Source organism: Numenius arquata, chromosome 11 (assembly GCF_964106895.1).
Source record: "Numenius arquata chromosome 11, bNumArq3.hap1.1, whole genome shotgun sequence".
NCBI classification, from domain to species: Eukaryota; Metazoa; Chordata; class Aves; order Charadriiformes; family Scolopacidae; genus Numenius; species Numenius arquata.
This window is the reverse complement of record NC_133586.1, coordinates 39,486,467-39,511,759: the sequence shown is the minus strand read 5'-3', so window position 1 is coordinate 39,511,759 and position 25,293 is coordinate 39,486,467. Positions and strand designations below refer to the sequence as shown.

Genomic DNA, 25,293 nt, shown 5'->3' with positions numbered 1-25,293 from the left:
AGGGCACAGTAAGTCAGGGTGACAGACCCAGACAGCTACATAATTTACCAAAACGGGGGCTTTAAGACTGTTACACAACTTCTTTCCATTCACCATGCCAAACTGTAACTTTTACAGTCACTATCCTCAAGTTTTCAGAACAAGTTCCCTAACATTGGTGTTGCAGATTGTGCTGACAGAACTACTCAGAAGAATCAAAGCCGATAATCTCAGAAATTAACATTTGCACAATAATTTAAAAAATATTCCACAGCCCCCAAATTGTTTTCCCCAAGAATTTTCAACTTTTCTTTCTTTAAAATCAAAATGGTAAAGACATTCATGCCTTGTCCTTGTTACATGGGTCTAAGTAGGAACAGAATGCCCAGCGTTTCCTTCTGAATGTTTTTGAAACAAGTGTCACTAACTCAAAAGCTTTGAATAGCAACCAAAACCCAACACAACTCATGGATACATCTTATTTAATCACTAGTACACCACAGATTCACAAGGTCCACTTTAGTCCAGAGACACTTCAGTTCAAGACACCCTGAGCTTGGTTTCACGCAAACCGACCAAGATATTGAATAGGCAGCAAAGCTCAGAAATGACTCAAAATCTACCACTTGCTTTATTTTCAGAGGAAATCTACTCGGATTCCTATTTGTCCAGCTGGGAAGAAAGTCCCTGCCCAGACTTGCAGCACTTAATTACAGGATGAGAGCCACCTTTCCTGCAAGAGTCTGTATGTAGGTGCAGCACGTGCTCCAGCGATCCCAAAACCCTGTGAGATCCATCAGGAGCAGACAATTCATACAGCTTGATACTCTCCAGAGGCTTCACGTCTGTTCTTCGTATCTAGTTCGGATACTGAAGAAAGGCAGGGAAGGATGTGGGGGGGGACTGTATTCCCCAAGGCATATGTTCTGCTAAGCCTCCCTAGCAGGTATTTATTCTCACTGAGGAATTATGTTAGTATCAAAATATCAGTCGGAAGCTCTCAACGTGGAATTCTGACATGATTTACAGTTATCTGCAAGGCAAAGCCGACAAAGATCTTCCGATACCAGCCCGGTTCTGTCTGAATCCAAAGCTGAAGCCTCTACCTATTCCCTGCTGCCCGGGGAATGTGACAAAGCTGACAATCTGTCACGCGTTTTATATAAAGCCCAGCACAAAGGGAACCTCTGGCATCACTGCAAAGTGATTTGCATTCCAAATGACTCAACTGGGAACAGCCAAAGTGCTACTGCTGCTTCTGACCCTGCCAGAGCCAAGGAGAACTGCAGAAAAGAAAAATAAATTGTGCCTGTTTAACATACTGAAGCTCAGTGGAAACTGGGACTTGGTTCATCCGTATTTTTGTCAGGGGCATCACCCTAAATAATTTTAGCAAGAGCTCCCTGCTTGAGAACAATTGGGGGCAGGCTGAGACACCGACTCATTTATTTTAAGCACCTTGAAGCCTTGCATTTCTGAAACTTAAGCAGGAAAAAAAAAATCCTCAGGTGAACACGGAAAGACAAACGGCATTCATAAAAGTTAGAATATGGCCTTGCTATATTCTAATATGATAAGTATCATCTTATGAAAAGCAATACTCTCCTCAGCCAAGAACACAGCGTCCAGAGACAAGAAGCTGGAATGCTAACTGAACCCAATGAACTACATGCTCAACCATAGATGACAAGCTAGGACAGACAGTAGGCACAAGATAAATATTGACACCTGTAAATATAAATCATTTAATTGCTATCATCCAAGCCCAGACAGCTCTTTCTAGCTTGCAATTTTACCATGTGCATGTTTAATTAGGATAGTTATACAACTCTATGTATGAATAGGGATGAAGATGCGATTAATCATTAAATCTATGTACTATTACATTGGGAGAGGAGAAGAGAGAGGGACTTGGAAGCTGATAGGACACTAAAAATAAGATGGGAAAACCAGCAACACCCAGAAGTTTCCTGTAGAGCTAAGGAAGCTGCTTTGCTCTCTCACTATCTATCCTTATCTCCGAGCAATTCTAAAAGAGCACATTTAGAAAGTCAACAGAAAGTCCTCTCAAAGAAAAATTACTGGTCTCATCACAAGTGAACAATTGTTTCCTTTTGTGTTTGTTTTGTTGACTCTTGACTACCAAATGTTTGTCTGAAGCTCAAAATACAGACAACTACAGATACCAAGCTAAAGACAGGCATGGTTCAGGGAGCAGACTTCACACACCTTCCATCGGGGAACGCAGGGAATGGCAGCCTGGCAAAAATGCAACTGCCAAACAGCTGAATTTTTCTTTTTTTTAATTTTTTTTTTTTCCTGGGCTTGCGAACAGCCCAAGAAGCTGTTGGGGAGAAGGACAGGTGAGACAATTCCTCCTGGGCATCTGAGCAATCTGGCACCGAACCGCTGCTGCAATGCTTCAACCACCTTCTCGTGGGTGGAGAGGACAAAACCTGAGATCCCATCTCCAGCCCGGCAAAGGTTGGACCACCCCCAAGAGGCACTGAACTATTTTGTTCTGAAGTAACAAGGTTTCCAGAGAACTAAGTCAGATACTCATAACAAAGGTCAGCACTTTTCTAATGGCTGATATTTTCAGCTAAAGTAATTTCCTAAGTCTCTGATAGCACCTGCAGATGCTGCATGAAGCAGACAGACTGCACTCATCTCACGCTCGTGAAAGAATATCGTTCTCTCTTTAAATAGCAGACAATATTTAATTGTAACTGAATCCCTTCATGACTTCATTCTGAAAAACCTGGAACTTAACATACATTTACCGGAATAATTCTGCTGGTGGAAATTTCAGAGTACTTCCTTAAAAAAAGCAAACAAAATCCCTACGTTCCTAAAGAAGGTAAAGAACGGTGCAGACAGTCACTTGTAGGTTGGATTCAGGGCACGATTCAGACATTGAAATGCCACTGCCTATTTGACTGCAACAACCAGAGCATCATTAAGATAATGTAATTGGAAATAAAACTGCCCATCTTCACAAACCAGACTTCCCTATTCTACTAAAATCCCGTAACTATATGCTAAGCATTTCTGAGCACGCTGTATCAGAAATGAAAATACAGCAACACACACTATTCAGTGCCCAGGAAAGGGATCGGTTCTATTACTGTGAGCGACAGATTTTTTTTCCGAATAACATTAAGTAACAGTGAAACCACTCCGACAGAATGAGAGCCCACAAGACACCAACAAAGCAAACAGGAAAGCACAAATGAAGTGCTATGGTTATATACGAAATTTTGAGAGACCGATGGCGAGTTCTGAGAAAACACCAGAAGACATCCGAGCAGAGGCAGAAGCAAGAATTACCCCTACAAGGTAAGGGATTTATTTACCCACAGAGGATGTTACCCATGGAAGCCAGAAGGTGAGGGAAAGGGACAAGGCACGCTGAGCTGTATGCAAAGCTGCACGGCTAGAAAAGGTGGGGTGGGGGAGCACAGCTTTTAAATACAAATTCCATAGTACTTAACAACACTGGGGAAAAATACACAAATTATTCAGATACCTTACAATTTTAGTCTGATACAAACCAGAGTAACTCGTCGCGAAGAGTAAGTCCTACCTTCTAAACCAGGCTTTTGGAAAAGCAGACACCAAGAGGAAGAGCCTTGGCATATCTTCAGAGTGATTAAGACAAGTCTAGCTGCACATATTTTTATTTTGATCTAATCAGAAAGTAAACAAGAGCACATCCAAGCTGTCAACACGCGAGTGCAATCTCAAGAGTAAAATATGTTGTTTGAGATGTCCCAAATCAAATATTTCTGAAAACAGAAAAAAACTGTAATATTTGTCAATTATTTAGTTCTAAGCAAGTCAGAAATTTAATGCCAAGAATAAACATAAATTTTAAAATGAGACTGGATAGCATTTTAAAAACATTTTTCTTCTTGTTGCCTTTGTAACATTGAAAATGTTAAATTCTTGTCTGTACGTAAACATTTACTTTAGGATGCTTATTTTATGTAGTGTCAGACTCCAGAACAGATGTTATAACGCTACCGTGAGAAAACTGTAAAGGACAGCAGCATAGGAAACTGCTACCCAGAAGTGAGGCTTTCACAGGATGCACCAGTTAAACACAACCGGTGGAACGACGTGCTATCCCAAAACATTGAGCAGATACTTGCAGAAATCACATCTCTTTGCTACAGACACCTATGCAAAACAACCTGGAGAAGAAAAAAAAAAAAAAACCACATCTCTTCTGAGGCTAAAATTTGAATTCTGACTGTCTACTGAAGAGGACAAGGAAGCAGATGGTCAGGTTCAGTGAGGACCAGGCTTCTGTGAATTGCAGTGAATTTCTGTGAATTCTGAAATTCACAATAGGGCTACAAAGATGATTAGGGGCCTGGAGCATCTCTCTTACGAGGAGAGGCTGAGGGACTTGGGTCTTTTTAGTCTAGATCTGATCTGATCAATGCTTATAAATACTTAAAGGGTGGGTGTCAAGAGGATGGGGCTGGTCTTTTTTCAGTGATGCCCAGTGACAGGACAAGAGGAAATGGACGCAAACTTGAATGTAAGAAATTCCATCTAAACATGAGGAGGAGCTTCCTTACTTTGAGGGTGGCAGAGCACTGGAACAGGTTGCCCAGGGAGGTGGTGGAGTCTCCTTCTCTGGAGACATTCAAAATCTGCCTGGACACGTTCCTGTGCAACCTGCTCTGGGTGGACCTGCTTCGGCAGGGTGGTTGGACTAGATGATCTCCAGAGGTCCCTTCCAACCCCATGCGATTCTGTGAAATGCAGTCAAGTTACATCTGAAGAACTCTCGAAACTCTTCTTTGATTGCAGGAAAAAGAGCTTCAAACCAATTTTGCTCTGCCGGGTCACGAAAGGGCACTGCACTACACCCTCTACATACACCTACGTGCACTGTAGTATTTTGAAATGTACCACACGCTGCTGAACTGCTAATAGACATGTGATGGACACTCACAAAGTTCTGCTCCTTTAAGAAAAACAGGCATATGATCGAGGCATATGATTAGAAAACCAGCAGCAGCAAGAGTTGCTTTCCAAAGATGGGTGTGACACAATTAACTTCAAAACAAATACTAAAGCCTCATCAGATTCTTGTTGTGCTAGCCTCTAGCACATTAAATTATTAAGTCCATAGGTTATAAATGATAATCTTCTAAACAGTAATGATCTTTTCAATGCCTGCCCTCCTTCATTAAACAAGAAATGATGCCTCAGTGTAATGTTCTTGACGTATCTTACATCAGCTTTATAATCTAACATGATCAAGAATGACTAAAAAGAGAGCTAAATAGCAAAATCAGTTGAGGAAACTGCTGGGCCATATTTAGATTACAACCGCTGACACATTATTTCATAACCCAGTTGCTCCATTCTGACAGTCACGGAGATGTTTCTTAAGGAGAAATCTGCATAAGATCAAAACAGGTAGTCACGGCTAAATCCTCCTGCTCCATTCACCAGTCCAAATGAGGTCGACACAAGGGAGATGGTGGAGCTGTGCCCCTGGATCTCCTCAAGCTTCAGAAGGTCCAGCCGTCTCAGCTACACCCAGCGTACCCCAACTCAAGAAAACCAGCACTTAAGTCTCTCAAAGATACAACACGGTATTAGAAGAGAGGCGTTAGATTTTGGCTTCACTGCGGAGCATTTCCTCTCCATCAGCCTCACCCAGAGAGCTCCTTTTTATCTTCAATCTTTAAGCCATATGACACTAAGCACTGTTAGAAGAATTAAGATCCTTTCATTAAGCTACAAGATGCACCCACCTCTTCTCTAAGCCGCCCACAAGTTCCTGAATCTGCCCCAGCTGGATTTTTGAAAGCAAAAACACCCTTCTTCCAACAGTTCTGATGGGCAGCAGGAGGACAGATCCGTGGCTGGGCTGAGACGGGGGGAGCACCAGAAGGGAGAATTTATACATCTCTGGAACCAGAGCAGCAGCAGAGTTCACTTAAAATGGAAAGGACACTTGGTTTGGGGGCTGATTTGGTTGTTTTCCCCTCCCTTTTGACCGCATTCACCATTCTACTTACATCGCATATTCCCTTTCTGTAGAAAGATGTTTATCTTCTGGGAAATATATTTATGTACACTTTTTAATGCATGTGACCTTTTGGGTTTTTTGCACTAGGGCAAAAAAAAAAAAAAGCCTAGATAAGGGAAAAGCAGAAACAGCAGATAGATGCTGCAATGATTTTACAGACATTTCTCACATCATTTTTCCTCTTTCAGCAATAACTTCTTTGCACCTACTTGCATTACAATTTTTTTTTGAAAAGGAAACAGACATTCCACTTTAATAGTGCCGGAAGAATAAAAAAAAAAACTCGGTACAAAACAATTTATCATTTTATCATCACTTTTCCACAATCTGTGCACAGACCTTTTTTATTTCATTCACATAGTTTTACAAGGCATTTAACTATGTATTATGGTGAGTAAACCGCATGCGCAGTTTATTTAATGACTACTTTTACTGTTAAGGTATTAGTAAGCTGGCAAAGTACCTCAAATTTTATATTCAAACCTTAAGCAAATGCAAATTAATAAAAAGCAGGAGGGTCACATTAAGTTTTGACTAGGGAAATGGTGTAATCCTAACACATGACACACTACTGAAAAAAAGGTTACTCATGTCACAATTTCATGTATTTCTGAAATATTTAAGTGTTTCTATCTTCTAAAGATATTTCTGCTTATTTGAAAACAACCTTTCTTCACTTATACTTCTGAACAATGTCCAAAACCTGTTACCTTAGATCTGGATTTAACATCCAATCCCTGATTACAGTGTCACACTCTTGATTAATCAATAATATTAATGTGGTGTGACCTTACTGGTCCATTCATCTATTTAAGGCACACTCGGATTTCGATAACTAAAAGTCTCTGTAATCCTGCATTCTGTAACGTGACCAGGTGCTAGTAGGTGGCTCCCATTTTGCTATTTCTGGCTAGCAGTTTGTATTCCCACTAATGGCAGCTGAAGCTAAAAAACCCAGGCAGTTCTCATCAGGGCAGCTTGTGACGCTCATGTATTTTCTTCTATCTAGAGACAGCTTCCATACAGATTCATCGATCTGGACAGTCATTCCAAACAAATTTAGCAAAACCCAAAAGAGAAATGGCAAGAAAGCCTTGCCCAAGGACACCACGAAATATTTTTAGGGCTTCATAAATAGCATATTCATAGGTTAATATCATAAATTTGCTTCCACCAAATCCACAGATTTTGGGAATTACTCTGCTGCTGGAGGCTCAGACTTTGGATAAGAAAAAGAATGTAATTACTTACAGTCGCTAACAGTCCCGTGGGCTGTTTCAGAGCCACAGAACTAATTACCCTTTCAGCCGGCTAAGGAAAAATGAGCCTAACTGCTGTTATTTCAGTTGTGGACGAGGCACATACCACACAGAAACACTGGTAAGGACTCCTGCAAAGCGCCGAGGCTAAATTAGCTTTGTAAAGGGGTTTCCCTGGCTTATCTTGAAGGGAGAAGTGCTTCCTTATGGTCCAGAATCTGTGCTTCAAACACATTCCTCTCCACATCTCCTGAAGTGTCAGACACCTCCATCTACTGCATGACAGATTTTCCTGATGGATACACCTCCAAGAAATGCAGTGGGAAACAGGATTAACCATAATACTGTTGACACTTGTTCCCCACATTTTTCAATTAGCAAATATAATCATAAACAATATAAAACGATCAGACATGTAAACTATGGTTAGGCTATTGATTGTTTTTCCTTTTTTAAAAGCTTCAACTTTAATGACTCTTTCCTTTTGACTAATATTCTAGGGTAAATTATTATTAATAAATTATAATAACGATACTGTAATATACAATAAAATCAGTTTTGAGCTGTGGATTAAAAGTAGGTCTCAGTAATCCAGGGGAAGTTTTTTTTTGTTTGCAGTGGATTTGGTACAGAGCCGAAGCATTTCGCCAGCACACATTTGTGCGAAATAATCTGCAGCGCACCCTGCCATAGCTTTCACGCATCGGTTCAGCTTGCGGTTACGTAAAGAGACATTAGTGAGAAAAAAGGCAAGCAGCAGAGGAAGAGACGTGTTGCACGCAGCCAGTGCCACAGCAGAGGAGAGTGGCATCTCGACCCCCCGGATCTCTGCCGTCCACTCTGCCCACCCCCAATTAGGGCAAGAACACGGAATAGCCATCAGATGACAACTCCTCCAAATTACTCCCCGTCCCTCCTGCCTCTGACCCAGTGACCTAAAATCATCCACATAAAAATACATTCCCCTTTATCCACAGTTCAAAGCAAGTACAGACCTCGCCTCCTGTGGTAGGGTGCTTTTTAAGCGAATAGAGGGCAGCAGAAATCCTCCCCTTGGAAGGAAGGTGTTGCGGGAGCCGGTGCTGGGCAGCTTTCCCGCAGCACGACGGTGGAACATCACCTTCTTGCAGAAAATAAATGCCTCATTTCTTTAGAAGTATAGCGAAGACTTATCCTGATGAGACATCTGCAGCTTGTCCTAAAGACTTTAAAAATTTTACCTGTATCAGGTAAATCCTCCGAGAAAGGTATTATATTAGAGGTTGTTTAAATACTTCTCGAAATTTCTTCAGCTCTGATAAACAGTAGTTATTGAAATTAGCAACTCCATTTTGGGAGTCCCTTCCATGTATGTTTATCTTTTTCTGCCTATATTTGTTGCAGAAATTTTGAGTACGAAGTTCTAACTCTAGAGGCTTCTTTGCCTTATATCCGTTTCTATAAATCCAAATAAAAGTCTAGATTTTAATAGAGAAGTTCAATATAAAATGAAACTATTTTGTACTTGGACTTGTATCCTGGACTGTCTCCAGCACACAGAAAAAAAGAATTAAAATGCTATTTTACCTGCATTTCCTTCCTATCCCCATAATTGACTATAAAGGAGACAGCTACTACACATTTTCTCTACCACACAGGCTCTTTTTTACATTAGACAGTATCTGTTCTGCTTTAACAGAAGTCGCAAGCAAAACCACTCATAAAACTGCCTTCCTGCCAGTGATATCATAGTCTAACATAACCTATGCTGGGAAAGATGTCCTTCACTCAGGTTGATAGAGGACATCTACAAGAATGCGTAAAACAAATTTATTTTACATGCACGCAGTAGTACATACAGGGATATACACAGAGAAAAGAAAGTGATGTTGCAAACAACATTAACAGAAAAAAAATAGCTATTTTTAACAAGTTCACCAACTCCCTGAGGTCATTACCTACTTTAAAACTCAACTTCAAGTCAAAGGGGCAGAGACTTAGTGGACTGTGGCGTAAGAAAAAGCAAATTCTGATATTAGCAATAGAAACTGTTCATTTGACACGGCGATGATAGACTGATACAGGAGTGACAGTTGTTACCCAGCCACCAGAAGGAATTTATTTTCTGCTAAGCAGTACGTTGAGCACGAACAAATTTCCATACGATTAAAATTTTCAACTGTGTGTTCAAGCATAAAATAACTCGGATAAAATATTAATCCCATAGGTGAGAACTGCTTACTGAGCTCTTTTCATCGGGAATCACCTCTCTGCAGGTGGGCAACATCCATAAATCTATATAATGTTCTACTTATTTTTAGCACAGACGCTGCCTAAGCTGGTGATTGGAATTCATGCAAATATCGAAGTAGAAAAGCGTGCGGTTCACAGTGTGCGTTAGCAGCAGCTGACACTTTCCTCTCTGCTTCGCCAGGAAGACAGAATATTCCTAAGATTTGGTACACAGCAGTATAGAAATTCTGTTATGCTGATATAAAATGACACAAGGTCTGTTTTCACCTGAGCATGGGAAGAAAACGTGGATCCATGAACCTGGTCATCATAGTAAGAGTTGCAAAACTGCCTTGTGAAGAAAGCTTTTTTAAAAGACTAGAGGAACATTGCACAACCCTAGACATCATGTGGAAGTAAGACCAACTTGGTAGCTCACCTCCATTTTTCATTTTATATGAACTCCATTTTAACACACATTTAACTGCATCAGCAGCAGAACAGATATCAAATACATGGGGTCAACTGCTTCTGACCTTTAGGGATAGACAATACCAAAGAGAAGAGATGTGGCACACCGGAGTATCTAATTAGCAGATGACGTGGTCGTTCCCCACGTAAAAAGCATGCAAGCAGCGATACGGTTGAAAAGGCAGAAAAAGGAAGACCAGAGGGTGCCTTCAACCTGTGTAAGACTGCTTTACACACGATACCTGTTTGAATAGGCTCTCCCTGTAAGCTCAGGTTCTGTATCATCTGCAAGTTCGCAGATGACACCAAGCTAAGCAGGAGTGTTGATTCCCAGGAGGATAGGGAAGCTCTACAGAGAGACCTAGATAGATTGGATCATTGGGCCAAAATCAATGGCATGAGTTTCAACAAGGGCAAGCGCCAGGTTCTGCACTTGGGCCACAACAACCCCAAGCAACGCTACAGGCTTGGGGAAATGTGGCTGGAAAGCTGCCTGGAAGAAAGAGACCTGGGGGTTCTAACTGACAAGCGGCTGAATATGAGCCGGCAGTGTGCCCAGGTGGCCAAGAAAGCCAACGGCATCCTGGCTTGTATTAGAAATAGCGTGACCAGCAGAAGTAGGGAGGTGATTGTGCCCCTGTACTCAGCACTGGTGAGGCCACACCTCGAGTACTGTGTCCAGTTTTGGGCACCTCAATACAAGAGAGATATCGAGGTGCTGGAGCGGGTGCAGAGGAGGGCAACGAAGCTGGTGAAGGGCCTGGAAAACAAATCATATGAAGAGCAGTTGAAGGAACTGGGACTGTTTAGTATGAGGAAGAGGAGGCTGAGGGGAGACCTCATCACTCTCTACAACTACTTGAAAGGACGCTGTAGAGAGGTTGGTGCTGGTCTCTTCGCACAGGTAATTAATGACAGAACAAGAGGGAATGGCTTCAAGCTCCAGCAGGGTAGGTTTAGACTGAACATTAGGAAAGAATTTTTCACAGAAAGAGTGGTCGGGCATTGGAATAGGCTGCCCAGGGAGGTGGTTGAGTCACCATCCCTGGATGTGTTTAAGAGACATTTAGATGTGGTGTTGGGGGATATGATATAGGGAAGAACTTTGTAGTGTAGGGTAGATGGTTGGACTCGATGATCCCAAGGGTCTCTTCCAACCTGGATGATTCTATGATTCTATATCCCACCTGGAATAATCCTCACTGAAGGGAATACTGGACCCCAGGCCCTCCCCGTGCTGAGGCCAACACCAAAGGACTAGTTCCATCTCGGTTACACGCAGTTGCAGTTCTTACATTGCAGCGAGCAGGAAGTTAGTTATAGGAAGCTCTGCAAAGCACAGATTGCTCAGGAGATCCCTTACGTGACCATAATGCAATCAGAACAAAAGCTGTGGAGCAACGCTTCTCTTCATCACACTGCGGTGCTAAGGTGGCACTTCAGTTCTAGAGAATTACTTTTAGCCTGTCGCATAGTCTGAACGCTTCCATTTCAATACTAATTTTGAGATAGTGCCTGCAGCCCAAATCAGGGACAGAGACTCCACAATACCAGGGACTGAGCACATGCAGCTAAAAACCAGTATGTAAAATACAAATACGATACAAAATATGCATCATCTCCAGTAATTACATTTTTTTTTTTTTTAAACTTGCCATGAGTAAGAGTAAATATTTGGAAGTCAACATGCTGAAGACAGTGTTAGCTTTTTTCCAAATATCAAATATGCAACCAGCCGCCTGGCTAGCTTACAGAACACCATTTCACCCACAGCAGCTCTCACGTTTTATAACTTGAGATGTTATTGCAACCCGCCAGAACCACTGGACCTACTGAAATAGTCTTAAAGGCAACGCACTGGTCTTCAGAGCTGAAACACTGAGTGAAAGAGGACTTCTTAATAAAAGAAAAAACACTGCCCCATCGATATGAAAGCACCTGCCGAATCTAACAGCATTACGAAAAAGGTGGTAATAAAATTATAATCAAACCCATTATTAGATTTAACATGTATTAGAGCAAACAATGCTAGAGCTGTGTTGTTATTGATAGCCTTTTTCTGCCATAATAAGACATTCCAGGCGCAGAAGTCACAAATCATTGCTAAACAGACCTTACGATCTTACAGGTATTTCAAAGAGACACCAGAGCTGAAGGTTTAGGAGGGCACTACATCAGCAGAGAGAGAAGTGGCAAAAAAAAAAAAACAAAACCACAAAAGGAAGGTGATAAAAAGCATTTCACTAGAATATGGGACTTTTTGCCTGCAGATTACTTGCAAAAATGTCTAAGGAAGGTACCTAAGATAAAAATGGATCATCAACAGTCTTTGAATTGCTACAGAGGTTGAAATCTCCCTGGAAAATTCCTGTGGTATATAGAATTTAGAAGGTCAATCCCCACTAAACCAGAAGCCACAAGACATTTCCCTTGAAAAAAAAACAAAAAGAGAGAAAGAAGGAACCATAGCACTTCTTTAGTAAAAGAATTCAATTTTAATTGTGTGACAATATGCAGAGCAATAATTTGGAAATTCCAGTTTCCAAGCAACGCCCTACGCTTAAAGAAAAAGGATTGAAAATATTCTAGAAAAAAAAAAAAGGCTAGCAGTACAGCCATCAAATACAGAAATACGCCTTTTCTGATTAAGATAAATAACTTCAAATTGAGAAAACCTTTGGGAAAAATGAAAAATGTAGTTATCAGAATTGTGAAAAATATTTTAACCAAGGAAAATGTTTACGTATGAGGCTCTCACCAGCTCTAGTAACTCACCGGTAACATCAAAATCTTACACATACATAGCTCTAAAAAAGTAGAAATCCAGATTTTCAGCATTATTCTAGACCAGCAATAGCCTAATTCTAGACAACTTACAGAGGCAACCGCTCTCCGAATCACGAAGTTTTGTTGACTCCTGTGTGGCACTCAAAGACACATCATAGAAAGAAAGGACCCTCTGCAAACTGTCATTAAAAAAAAACGCATGGAAGCTCAGATCCTGATAGAACTGTTAACAATTGGAAGTCCCCGCCTCAACAGCCGGTTGAAGACATGCTACTATAAAAATTCTTCTGGTATAGACGCTTTGTAAAATTCTACATGTTAGCTTATTATGTGTTAGCTTTTCTTCCTCAGAAAGGTTTGAAACGGATTGCTCCTGACATCTTACGGGTATTTCCTCACTCCAAAGCATCCATATCCCCAGCGCAGAGGAAAGCGTTCCTCATTGAATAAAACGTACGCTAAAGGTACATAACTTGCCAGAATTATTGGCTTATTTCACTATATTGCATACATGTAAACATCATTAGAGAACAGGCTGTTTCTAATAGCATCATCTGTGCGCTGCCAAGAGCTCTTTAGCAATAGTTTATATGGCAAAAGAGTACTCAGGCAAAAAAGAATCATCGTAAAAGAGATTACGTTTAATTTACCTTGATGAGTCATCGTGACAGGTTCTTCACTGGATATATTGTTGTAGATGACCACGGCTGTGGCATTATGTGAAGCTGCGCGCAGTATTTTCTCTCTAAAGGTACAGTTTCCTCGCTGCAGCAAAGCGATCCACTGCTTGGTGTTTGGTGGAACCTGGAAACGTGTTCGAGGGTCACAGCCCAGGCGATCTGCAACTGGAACGGGAAACACATTGACACAGGTGGCATTTTGTTCAAACGGGCCAGAAAGGAAAAAAAAAAACACCCCTAACTCCAAGTTTTGCTGAATTACTTAACTGTTACGCACTAGGAAGCTACTATCCTCTTGTTAATAAAGCTTAGAGCTAACTGCATTCTCATGAAAAAGTCTTTAAAAAAAAACAAACCCCGAAACCATCTCACACATTGAAAGCTGTGACTATATGCCCCAAAATCAGGCTAACACAAGCTATTTTTAACTCTGGTGCAGCTAGAACAATGAATTTACATTTGAATCAATACCTGCCCAGAGGCTGAACATAAGAATATGGTTCATGTGCTATAGGCATTTACGAAACAGCTGTTTATCAGTCATTCTGGAGAGAATAACTTTTTCTTTCCTCCTTTCTAACGCAGTCAAATATCACTGCAGCGGGAAGCACAAGTAAACAAAGGAGGTTGCAAAAACAAGATTCGGGCGTTATCTGCCATGTGCAGCCTACTGTAAAAAAAAAAAAAAAAAAAAAAGAAAAAGGCCGATATTAGAAGCTGATCTTGTAAAACCCCAGCAGCCAACACCAGCTTTTCCCGTAGGCATTTTTTCGCTACAAGGAAGCGCTTTCAAATTCAGAGAGAAACAAGCGGTTTTGCCACCAGGCTGTCAGCGAAACAGGTATTGACGGTAAAAAGGAGGGGTAACAGAAACGGCAAGCGCCGGACGTCTGAAGGCAACAGCCTGCAAAGCTCTCATCCTTTCCAATGCTGGGACAAATCCTTGGAACAGCCCAAAACCCACACGTGGCTACGTATGAAAGGCACGAAGCGCAAGGCAGACGATAAACCCCCAGTACGGTAGTGAAACCCAGGAACGACACTTCTGTTCACACAACTGGAAACACGCAGTTCAGGCTGATACAATGCTCACATCAGTAATTTAAAAAAAAAAAAAAAATCAAAAAAAAAAAAAAAATCAGGATTTTAGAAATTTAGAGCCAACACTAACCTGTAACACAAATATATCTACCCTTTCAAAGGCCAGTCGTGTAAGAATCTCTGGCTACTAAAAATAATTGGAATAAACAGTGATTTTTCAAGACATAAACAAACAATTTCTTTGCATAATAGCTCTGAAAACATTAGAGCTCCTAAGAGCAATTCAAATCAAGTGCCCCATAACGTTTTCCTTCTAAAGATGCGAGTTCTTCAGCACAGACTATGGGATTTCAACCAAAGGTCTACCACAAAAAGATATCCAGTTTAACAGCTGGAAACAAAACAGAAAAAAAATCTTTTTGAGCATTCTCAGCTTAGCATAGCTCAGGTTAAAACCTGCGACAAAGGAGAGTCAGATAGCTAAATGATCTTTACCAAAAGAAGGAAGAAAATCTTTTGCTCCCCTAAAAGAAAAGCAGTGCAGAAGAATCTATCTCGTGGCGATCGTACGGGAAGCCGTTGCATCTCTTAATTTGGACAAGAAGTGCCTCTCCCTGTTCCCCTGGAAGGAGGGTGGGGAGCCAGAGACAAGCACATCCTTTTCACAATTGTTTTTCCAGGCTGTATCAGCCCTTTCAGGCATGGAAGGGATATTCGCTCTATCTTTGTATTTGTGCTTTTGTTTTATACGGGGATCAGGAGAAAATCTGAAATAGGGATGGCCAAAGCTGAATTTTAGAAAGCATTGTCTTCCATTACTCTGACATTATTCCTCGAATCCCTTTGGAAATTGCTAACCAGCGCTGATTCACACACGTTTTGGAGCACTAGCGATGGCCATCGTGAACAGCAATGATCATAGTGCACTTATGCATCCACTCACTTGTGTGGCATGTTTTTGTAGTCTTAAATTTAAGGGAATAGTAAGAAAATTAAAAAAAAATAAATTATTTTAAAGGAATTATAGTCCTTTTTGAAATTGTGATAGAACCACAACATGGCACACCTGCAACTAATCTTGACGTCCTCTGTTAAGATAAAAGCAGTTTACTGGTTAACACACACTTCCCCTTGTTCAGAACATTTCCACTTAAAAATGTGGGAAGGGGCAAGCACCAGCAGACTGCGATAGGAAGTTTCTCCAGCCTTGAAAGGCAAAATCCTATCCTCCTCCAGTGAAATCATATTCAAGAATCTCAGACGTGATACAGCCTTTGGAAAATGCCATTCAAGAAATGGCCACAGTTTCACAGAATCTCCTCAAACTGCCAAAATTAACCCTGAAAGTAGACACTATGGCCAACAAATTTACTTAAAATACATGACATGGATGAAGAGCAGGAATCCTATGGATTATGTGCAGTTTTTCCAGTACAACCATCCTCAAAACTAAAATACCAAGTTAATACAAAAATGGACCAAAAAAAAAAAAAAGGGTAATGGGCTACTAGAGCAAAAAAAATCACAAAAGCAATAAAAGGTACCTTGAAAAGGGAGGCAGCATTCTCAAAAGTCTGCTACTATAATTGAGTTTTATAAAAATGTATGTAGGCACCTTTAAATTTGTATGTCTTAAAATCTGTAGCTTAAAAACTGGCAGAGAAAGTAGCAAGAGGCAATAGAAAAAATAGTACAAAATTTTCTACCACGGTGGAGATCAAAGTCTCTCTCAGCTGTGGACAGAGCTATGAAATGTTACTGGATAGAGCAACAGGATTAGGAAACAAGATATTAAGAGATAAAAGCTTTCCAGATATAGACCAACAAACACCCCTCAAACGCATACAGCGTGTTATTCCTGACAAGGTGGATTCAGTATGTCCTGATGAAGATTTAACAGCGGATGGTATTATTTTAGCACTGTAAGTAATACAAAAACATTAAGGAAAATGTGGCTGTTTTAGATAAACCTGAACTGAGTAACTGAAAAACACCTGAGACATAATAAAAAGTTACAACCCACTTTTCTTTACATTAGCATCCTATTTACACCACAAATGTTAAGTAATCTTTTCACTTTTAACTAAACAGAATAGTGGAAAGCCTGAGTTTTTCTGCTTGTCTTTTCAATAGACTTAATGCACTCTGAAAAAAGTGAAAGCCTTATAATTATGGTCACTCTGTAGCATAACGAGCTGGCTAAAATAACACATCTGCTATACCCCTAACGTGCCAGGCACATCAATTGGCATTGTAAGGGACACAGATAAATGAACAGTGTCAGCAAGAGTCATCATCGATAGCTCTCCATTACTGTGTCATCTCTGCTCCATCGTCCAACATCCAATTAGGATCTAAAAGACTGGGGCTTGCAGATATTACCTGGATGATGTCCATGCCAGAATGAAAAGCAACTTCATATTAAATTATTCTAAAACAAATCACTTGCACATAAAAAAAAGACAGGATCAGAAGTCACTCATGTAATTTCATAATTTCAGAAGATATAAGCGTACAGAAAGCCATCTAAGTATGTTTCCTTATAGGCGTGCTACTCTTCTGGCTTATCTGAAGTGTAAGTTACTTACTCTGCCTTTCCTTTCCCCACATCTACCTATGTAACGTGAACGAGTTGGCAAAAAAAAAAAAAAACCAAACCAGTTTTCCTGTGAGAAGTGGCAGCCTGCTGGGTTAAATAGCGACGTACAATGTTGTTGTAAACATCTCCTTTTCTATTGTAAGCCCTAGCACCAGCGAAGAGCCTCTTTACAAAAGGATCAGCTGCGATTTAAGTATCTACTATCAGGCTGCATGTTTGTTCTCAACTTCAGAAGCGCCTCAGTTTCCTCTCGCAGAACACACAGGACTGCTCTACTTGCCTGTAACTGTTTCTCCTTGAGCATTTTTTTTTAAATTCAAGAGCCCTTCCCGCTGAAGGACTTATGTCTGCAACAGCATTTTAGTGATTCGTGAGAGAGAAATAGTTAATAACGCAATAGATCCAACCAGGCTTCCTCAACTACTGAAGAAGTATCTGCAAGCTCACATCAGAACGGCAACAGGACATTCCTCCTCTTCCTTTCCCATTGCTTGACCAGGTCCTTTAGCCTTCCCCCTGTAAAAGGGATAGCCATTTTGTGGGAGAAAAAAAATGGAATTAATAGCTCAGCTGTCATAGGCTTTGTCAGAAGCACACCCCTGCCTGAGTGCAGACTGTCTCCTACTTCTGAACTGCAAAGGGGTTTGCTTTCTCTCACATACCGGGTGTTTATGCTGCCCTTGCATTGCTTGGAACGTAGCTGTGATGTCTCACTTCAGCTAAGGTTGCTGCACTGATTGTTATCAGACTTTGTCCCCCTTTTACAGAAAAAAGGCCAGTGCCATGATCCCACACCACGGGCATTAACTATTTTATACCTTTATTTTTCCCTTAAAAAAAAACAAACCACAAACACACAACAAAAAGAAAGAGAGTCAGGTATCTCGATATCGATCGCATCTCAGCTAATACCCTGCTCACCGAGGCCAGCACCAGCTGCCAGAGCTGCTCTGTCTCGGCTGCACACACAGAAATCATTTTAAAGTCTGACCTTCAATCACTGTAATACAATATTCCGAGGGGCAGCGGCTCAGGAGGCTCGTTGGGAAGGAAAACATCCCACGGGAAGAGGCGGTCCCATGCAGGCTGTGCCCCACGGCATCCCCTCCCTGCAGCGGGCACTGCCCGGGCAGGTACCACCTCGCACCCCCGACTGGCAAAACAGCCAGCCTTGTGCAACACGGTAATTACAATCCTGTGATAAAATTTCCAGAAAAGGAATTCAGCTGGGAAATCTACAGGAGCAACGCAGCCGCTCTGATTCTTTCCTATTTCAAGGAAGGGTACTGGTTACTTGTTATCCCATTAGGGTTTAATGCATATAATATATATATATATTTATTTTTTTACATGCATAACTACTTGTGTTATTATCAATATAGTCCTTATTCAAGCCTGTTATAATTTCCACTTTTTAAAAACCCTTTGAACAAGAGGTAATCTTATTTCTGGGAATAAGTTAAACAAAAGAAAAACCACTGAAGCTTAGAAGAGTCCTGTAATAGTTAAGATTTAATCTTGTTAGCTCAGTAAGTGTACTACAATTACGGCTATAAACTCCAATATATAACCTCCACTTTTGCTACCAATTAATCAGTACTAATTAAGCTGGATACTGTGAGCAATGGTAATGGATGGAGGCATGCACAAGAATAGTTTTTTCCCGCTACTCTGTATTTATTGGTACATTTCCTTGCTGCATTTCCCTACAGCTCATTGTTTTGGATTCTGGGCCAGAAAGGAACACAAAATTCTGAATGTTACCTAAGGCTCTGCAGTTACCAGGAAACTGTCATTTTATGCCTTCTGCAGCTAAAACTTGTTCACACAACATGTTTATGAAGTGTCAGATGCTACAAAATGCTGTAGCTACGGCACCGTGCACAAGATACACCTCCCTTCCTAACGTTGTGCCAATGTTGTTTCATCCCCGCTTCCACCTTGTTCTAACGTATGCCCTTCCTCAAATTCCCAGTCTCCTTGCCCAGCCACAACCCTACCAGCCCTTCTGCAGAGATCTTGCCTTTCTATGAGCTCTTTCTCCAACGTGGCTTTCACACACCCATCACATCCCCACAAGCCCTTCAGGCTCCAGACCTTTTCCATTCCCCCCTCACCTCCTCGTTCCTGACCCATTTGTCCAGCACGTCCTAATGTTTTCAAGTTTGGCTTTGGGTCTGCTGGTACTTCTCTTCCTGCCAGTCCCACCCGTGGTCCCAGTCACCCTGCCTGCTTGCCCACCAAAGGCAAGCCAGCCAAGGTCCCACCATCTGTGAGGGGGCTGTTGAGAGCACATTGAGGTCTTCAGTCCTCATCTCTGTATCCAAACCCACCATCACCTGCAACCACCCTGCTGGTACTTCTCTTCCTACCAGTCCCACCCGTGGTCCCAGTCACCCTGCCTGCTTGCCCACCAAGGGCAAGCCAGCCAAGGTCCCACCATCTGCGAGGGGGCTGTTGAGAGCACATTGAGGTCTTAAGTCCTCATCTCTGTATCCAAACCCACCATCACCTGCAACCACCCAGAGCCAACAGTTACAGGAGAATCCCGTTCACCATGGAGAACACCATCACCTGCAACCACCCAGAGCCAACAGTTACAGGAGAATCCCGTTCACCATGGAGAACATTTTTGAGGGAACTAAGCCACAAAGTGCTGCAGTTTCTACCACGAATCGCTAAAGTGAGTTTTCAATGGTTTCTAGCTTGGTTTGTCACAGCAAGAGAAATACGCCCAACACCTACAGGTCTGCACAACTGGTGTCAGGCACCTAATACCAAAGATACTTAATAGCAGAGGTCACTTACACACTGCATGTACAGACGCTGCCCACAAGTACCTACAGCAAGAAATCTGGGCTGAAAACAGCTGGTTCCAAAATCACAGAGTAAGGGATCGAAGGAGAAGTTCTCAGTAACCTCACCGAAGAGGTGATATAAACCTGAACTAAACTATCAGAAAAGCCGCATCAGGCTGTGAAGATGCATTTCACTGTTATCCTTCCATGTAGAGCAAGAAGAGCACTTTTTGATAACCCATCAGCATTCATAGCCAGAAGCTGGTTAAAACGCTCTTCTAATAAAAAAATTAAGTCAAGACAAAAAATTATCAACTCGGAGGAAGTAAGAAAAAGGTACCAGAAGTGGAAGAAAGATTAATAGAGGAACTCTGCCGCTATCACGCATTGAATGCGCTTGGACAGACACACGTACACAGGTGCTGTATTTACAGCCGGCGGCCAACTGTGACCAACAGCTCGCCGGAGCGAGGCTTTCACCAGTCACATTCACAAGCGGTCACGGGAATTACTGCCGTATCACTTCCAGGGGAATATTGCTTTTGAAAGCCAGTATCAATTTCATGCGAGGGACTATAAAAAGAACAGGGAAAGAGTTTTAATACACGTATTAACATGACAAGGTTGAATGCCATTAAAGAAATTCTGCTAAAGAAAGGGGAGAAGCGATTGAATGTATCATTCTGCACTGAAATTTAAAGGATGTTAGTCACGTGGGACTGGCAACTTCAAGAAGTAGTATATGAAATATTGGGCATATTCAAGAACACAAGTTAACAAAAACCACTGCAGAGCACAACACTTAAATCCACAGGCTGTGCTATTAAAAATGGTCTAAGTTCAGCAGCAGATCATTGGCCCTAAACCTTGAATTAGTAAAATCACTTCTATTCCTGCGGGCAGTGAATAAGGGATCTTAACACAGCCTGCAAAACTGTGACATGAAGGACATTTCAGTTGTAAAATATGGATGTCCCAGTCTACGCCATCAAGGTGCTAACAGATCGCCCACTTTCAAGGAAATTTCAAGGGATAGCCCATGAATGGGTGAATGCCTGACATCAAAGCAGTTTCAAAGTCAAGGTATCTTCAAACATAGTTGCTAACAGTTGTAGAGTCCTTTTCTTCTTCAGATGCATGAGAACTGGGGTAGAGCGTTTACTGCTCCGACAGCAGAGGCCGGTGCCAGATACTCATGGTAAGAGCTATTAGAAAAAAAAAAAATTTGCAAACAAGTTCTACAGCAATATTAAGAGGCCGATAAAAAAGCATTTGAGCAATTAATACCATCTTGTTGAAAGCATCTTTTATCAAATCTAGATACAAAAAAAGTAGAATACAAACATAAGGCCCTTAAGTGTTCAAGAACATCTTAACTAAAAGCATAAAATATTCCAGTCTTTCCTACTACATATTTTTTTAAGCCACATGAAGTGCACTTTGGCAAAGTTCAGACAGAGTGTCTACTACAGAACAGTCCACCCAGAACAATTCAGAAGAACTTTAAAGTGAAGACAACTGCTGCAGTGTTTGCCTTAACAGTCTCCTGTTGACAAACAGAAGGACAAAACTGAATCTCCCCAACAACTGATGGCGAAGTTGTAAGGACCGCAGCGTATCAGAACCGCAGAAACTGAGCTCTGCAATTTCTGGACTCCCGCTGCGCCGTCTCACTTAAGTCATTCACCACACAACGCTTCACAGTAAGGTATAAGAACGCTGTTTATGGACTGCTCAGGATTTCATTTAGCTCTTCTCTCATTAGTAGCTTCCAGTGAAAATGCTGTCAGCCTCCCTCCATGTTTTAATCACACTCCAGTGAAGATCATATCAGAAGAAAGCAGGAAAAAGTTACAGAAGTGAAAAGTAGTTCATATAAAAAAAGCTTTTTCTTGACAAATAATGCAGCTGCTAAACAAATTTTAATACCTTGCATATATTAAAAGCCAGCAGTTTTAAAAACCCTAAGAATACTACTTGCAATAATGGTGTTTATGTACCTCACACTTTCAGGACGGCCTCCTGATTTCATATGGCGGTTGGGGTGTGTGTATATTTAAGTGAGGAACACCAGGAAGCAGAAGGAGGAAAGACTGAGTGTATTTGACGATAGCCGACTCAGAGCATGACGAAGGTAGGATTTGAAGTACAAATGAAAATCTTATCACAGTAGACTTGCTCAACGATTTCTGCTTCCTCACCCTTCCACCCCAATTATTATCTATTAATATATTCTAGTTAATGTTTTGTAAAGCTAATGAAACCGAGCTTCAATGAAATTGGCAAGTATCCGCTGAGCACAGTCTGCTTCATACAGACTAGAAGCTTGCAGCAGGCTGCCTGGCAGGACGCTTGTTCTGAAGAAGCATCAAAGTATTTTCCCCATCTTAAGATTTGGTAAACTCTCAAAAAGCTTTTAATAATACAGTAGTTCTGCGCTATCAATTCTTTTAAAAAAAAAAAACCTCTTAATATTCACCACTTAAGAGTCTAGTTTTAACTGACTACGTTATTTCACTTAATGCATTATTGAGAGGTTTACTGTCCAGGAGACGGGTTGGGACCGCTGTGACCCATCAAGTGGTCCATTTCTTAAAGATGGCAGTTTAGATAATGTCAAGAAGGGTTTTTAAAATAAGATACTATTACAATCACATCATCATGACTGAAGCAATGGGTTTCATTTCAGGCAAAATTCAGGGCAATAATCTAACTTGTTTAAATTAGCATTCTCCATAAACCCCAACATTTCTCAGGGAACAACTGATGGACCACAGCTTCACTTAATAAAAAGAAAACTTATTTAGAGACACTACACAGTGTTCAGTACCGCAAACAAGTGCATTTTGGATCAGCCATAAGAGTAACTAACAACTTGATGGGTTCAGTCCTTCCAAGACTTGATGGACAGCTTAAAGAGCATTTTTAAGAAACGTACACTGAACTATCATGACTTCAGGCAGCTACAAAAGCCGTCCAGAGGCATTTCTATCACAGCCAGATAGCTCTGCAGCTGTTCCGAGCCCTGAAACCAAATACTGCTAACTATTGCTACCGACCCTCCGTAATTAGTTTAGAAATAACATCTTCATCGCTCAATACGACTACCCGACTGGGATCCATGCCGGAAAACACACTATGCTTTGCAGCGCTGTTTTTCAAGCCAGCACTCTCATGGATTTTTTTTTTTATTTTTTTTATTTTTTTCCCCTTTTTAAATTTTCCTCTGGGCAAGTTCTTCCTTCTCTTTTGCCAGAGCTCTCTAGGAAAGCCGGCAGAGCCCACACAGAGGCCGGCAGCGGGCACCCGACGGGGGAGGGATGCGGGCCGCGGGGCTGGGGGGGGGGGGTGTCGGGGGTGGAGAAGGGGGAAGCGTTACCTCCGTTGATGGGGACGGGAGCCACCAGCAGCCCTTTCACCTCCACCTTGGGGGAGTCCTGCCCGTAGCGCCCGCGGTCGATGCGCAGCAGCGTGGGGCCGCCCCGCTCGGGGCTCAGCACCGTCACGTTGATGAGGGCGGTGTAATACGCCTGGCTGGCGTTGTCGGCGCCGACCCGGCCGTGCCACAGCAGCAGCAGCAGCAGCGGCAGGACGGAGGAGCCGCCGTTCCGGTGCTGGCGAGCCCACCGCCAGCTCATCTTCGACTCCCGACGGCCGTCACCGGTTGCCTCCGCCGCCCGAGCCCCGCACGCCCGGGTGTATTTTATCCCATCTGACAGCACAGGAGCGGAGAAAGACCGAAAGCAGGCGATGTGGGGTGGGGAGGAGAGCACGGGCTCATGCCATGGGAGGAGCCAGGGGAGTCATGGCAGGTCCCAGTCGAGTCCGATCCGCCGGTCGCGGCCCCCCGGGGGAGGCTGCTCGGGGCGAGCCCCGCTCCGCCGGCCCCTCAGGGCGCCGCGCTCATGCCTCCCGCCCGCCTGCCTCTGCCCGCGCCGGGAGCGGGAAGGGGAGGAGGCGGGGGCGGCGCCGCGGCCCCCTCCCCGCACAGCCCCGCGCCGGCACCGAGGAGGCCGCCGGGAAGAGCCGCCGCCGCCGCCGCCGCCGCCTTCAGTCGCGCTCACAGCCGGCCGCGGGGCTCGCTTCGCTTGGGTGCTCGCTGCCGCCTTAGTGCGGCGGGCGGCGCATGCCGCTGCCCAGGCTGGCGGCCGCAGCCGGTGACCGCCGCTCCATACTCGGCTGAGTCCCGGAGGGCGGCGGGGCCCTCCCCCCCGCGCCTTTCCCGCAGCCGCACCGCGCTCCGCCACCGGCTCCGCGCCCGCCCGGCGCCTCGACTGCAGCCCGCCGCTCCCCACACTGCGCAGGCGCGCCCCGCCCCGCCCCGCGCCACGAGGGCGGGAGGCGGGGCTCGGGAGAAAGCCACGCCCACTGGAAGGAGGGGTCAGGGGAAAGGGGCGGGGTTAGCTCCGATGACGTCACCGGGGCGTGGCGGCGCAGAGGAGGGCGGCCATGGCGGCGGTAGGAGCATCCCGCGTACCTGTGAGGAACCTTTGGCTGCGGCGACCCGCGGTTCTTCAAGGAATTAGGTGTAGGCTAATTAACATTAATGAAGCTCCTCAGCTTCTTTAACGTCCGGGTCAGGAGCGCTGACCATCCAAAAAAAAAAAGAGAAGTGGTGGAAAAGCCTGTCTGAATTCTGGGGTGAAAAAGGGCTGAATGTGTGAAAAAGAGGTGTGTGTGGGGGGGTGCTCAGGCCACCCGGTTCATGCTGAAAGGGCTGCTGGGGCAGGAACTGCGTGTCAGGGTTTGGTCACTCCTACCTAATCTGGAGTTACTCACTTCTGGCATACTGAGACGGGAAGTCTTACAAAAACACCCAAATGTCGTTAATAAATATTAATCCCATCAAACACCGTAAAATGGGACTTGATGAATTACTCTCTTTAACTAACATCCTAGTTTTAAGGATTTCAGCCTCTTCACGACTGGAGAAGGAACAAAATAATATAATGGCCGCCTGGGATTTTGAAAGGCAAACTGCCTGGAAATTATTTATGGCAAAGAAAACCAGGCTGTGAGTTAGGCCGTTTTTCTCAATTTCTGAACAAATAGCTGCGCTGCTGTTCCTGTGAGATACGGTCTCCTTGGTGACTTTCCCGGCTGCTGGGGAAGTCCCTCCGATAAGCCTGGTCTTTAACCTAAGCATCCTATTAAACTGTTCCCTTCTGGCAGGTTTTGTCATTTATCCATTCGTGAGGCACCTGGTCGGATAACGCCGTCAAAGCAAGAGTCTGCTTATTTCGTTGCGATGCAAGTGGTGGGTCCGATCCTGCCCTTGGAGAGACGCCTGCCATTCCCGAGGAAAGCTGCAGCCTCCAAACCTGCGGCTGGGGGCAGAACGGGCCAGTGGGCTCTGCTAAAGGTGTGTGGTGCTGTAAAACCCTCTGAGAAGCTGTTCATTAAAAGCTCT

At 43.2% G+C, this 25,293-nt stretch overlaps 1 protein-coding gene across 3 annotated transcripts in view; it reads right to left on the bottom strand.

The window, feature by feature from the left end:
- Positions 1–23,811, bottom strand: part of RNF130 (ring finger protein 130) — a 50,056-nt gene extending 26,245 nt beyond the window's left edge. For 2 of the 3 annotated variants that reach the window (XR_012463479.1, XM_074155566.1), the window contains exons 1-2: positions 23,263–23,805; positions 13,416–13,610 (exon numbers count right to left, since the gene is read on the bottom strand). Coding sequence is in view for 2 of the 3 variants with exons in the window: in XM_074155566.1 (XP_074011667.1) it covers positions 13,416–13,610; positions 23,263–23,521 (454 nt within the window). In the remaining variant the exon portion in view is untranslated. Of the gene's footprint in view, positions 1–13,415; positions 13,611–23,262 lie in introns of all 3 variants that reach the window. The other variant, XM_074155565.1, reaches the window with a different exon arrangement.
- Between the last annotated feature and the right edge of the window lie 1,482 nt (positions 23,812–25,293).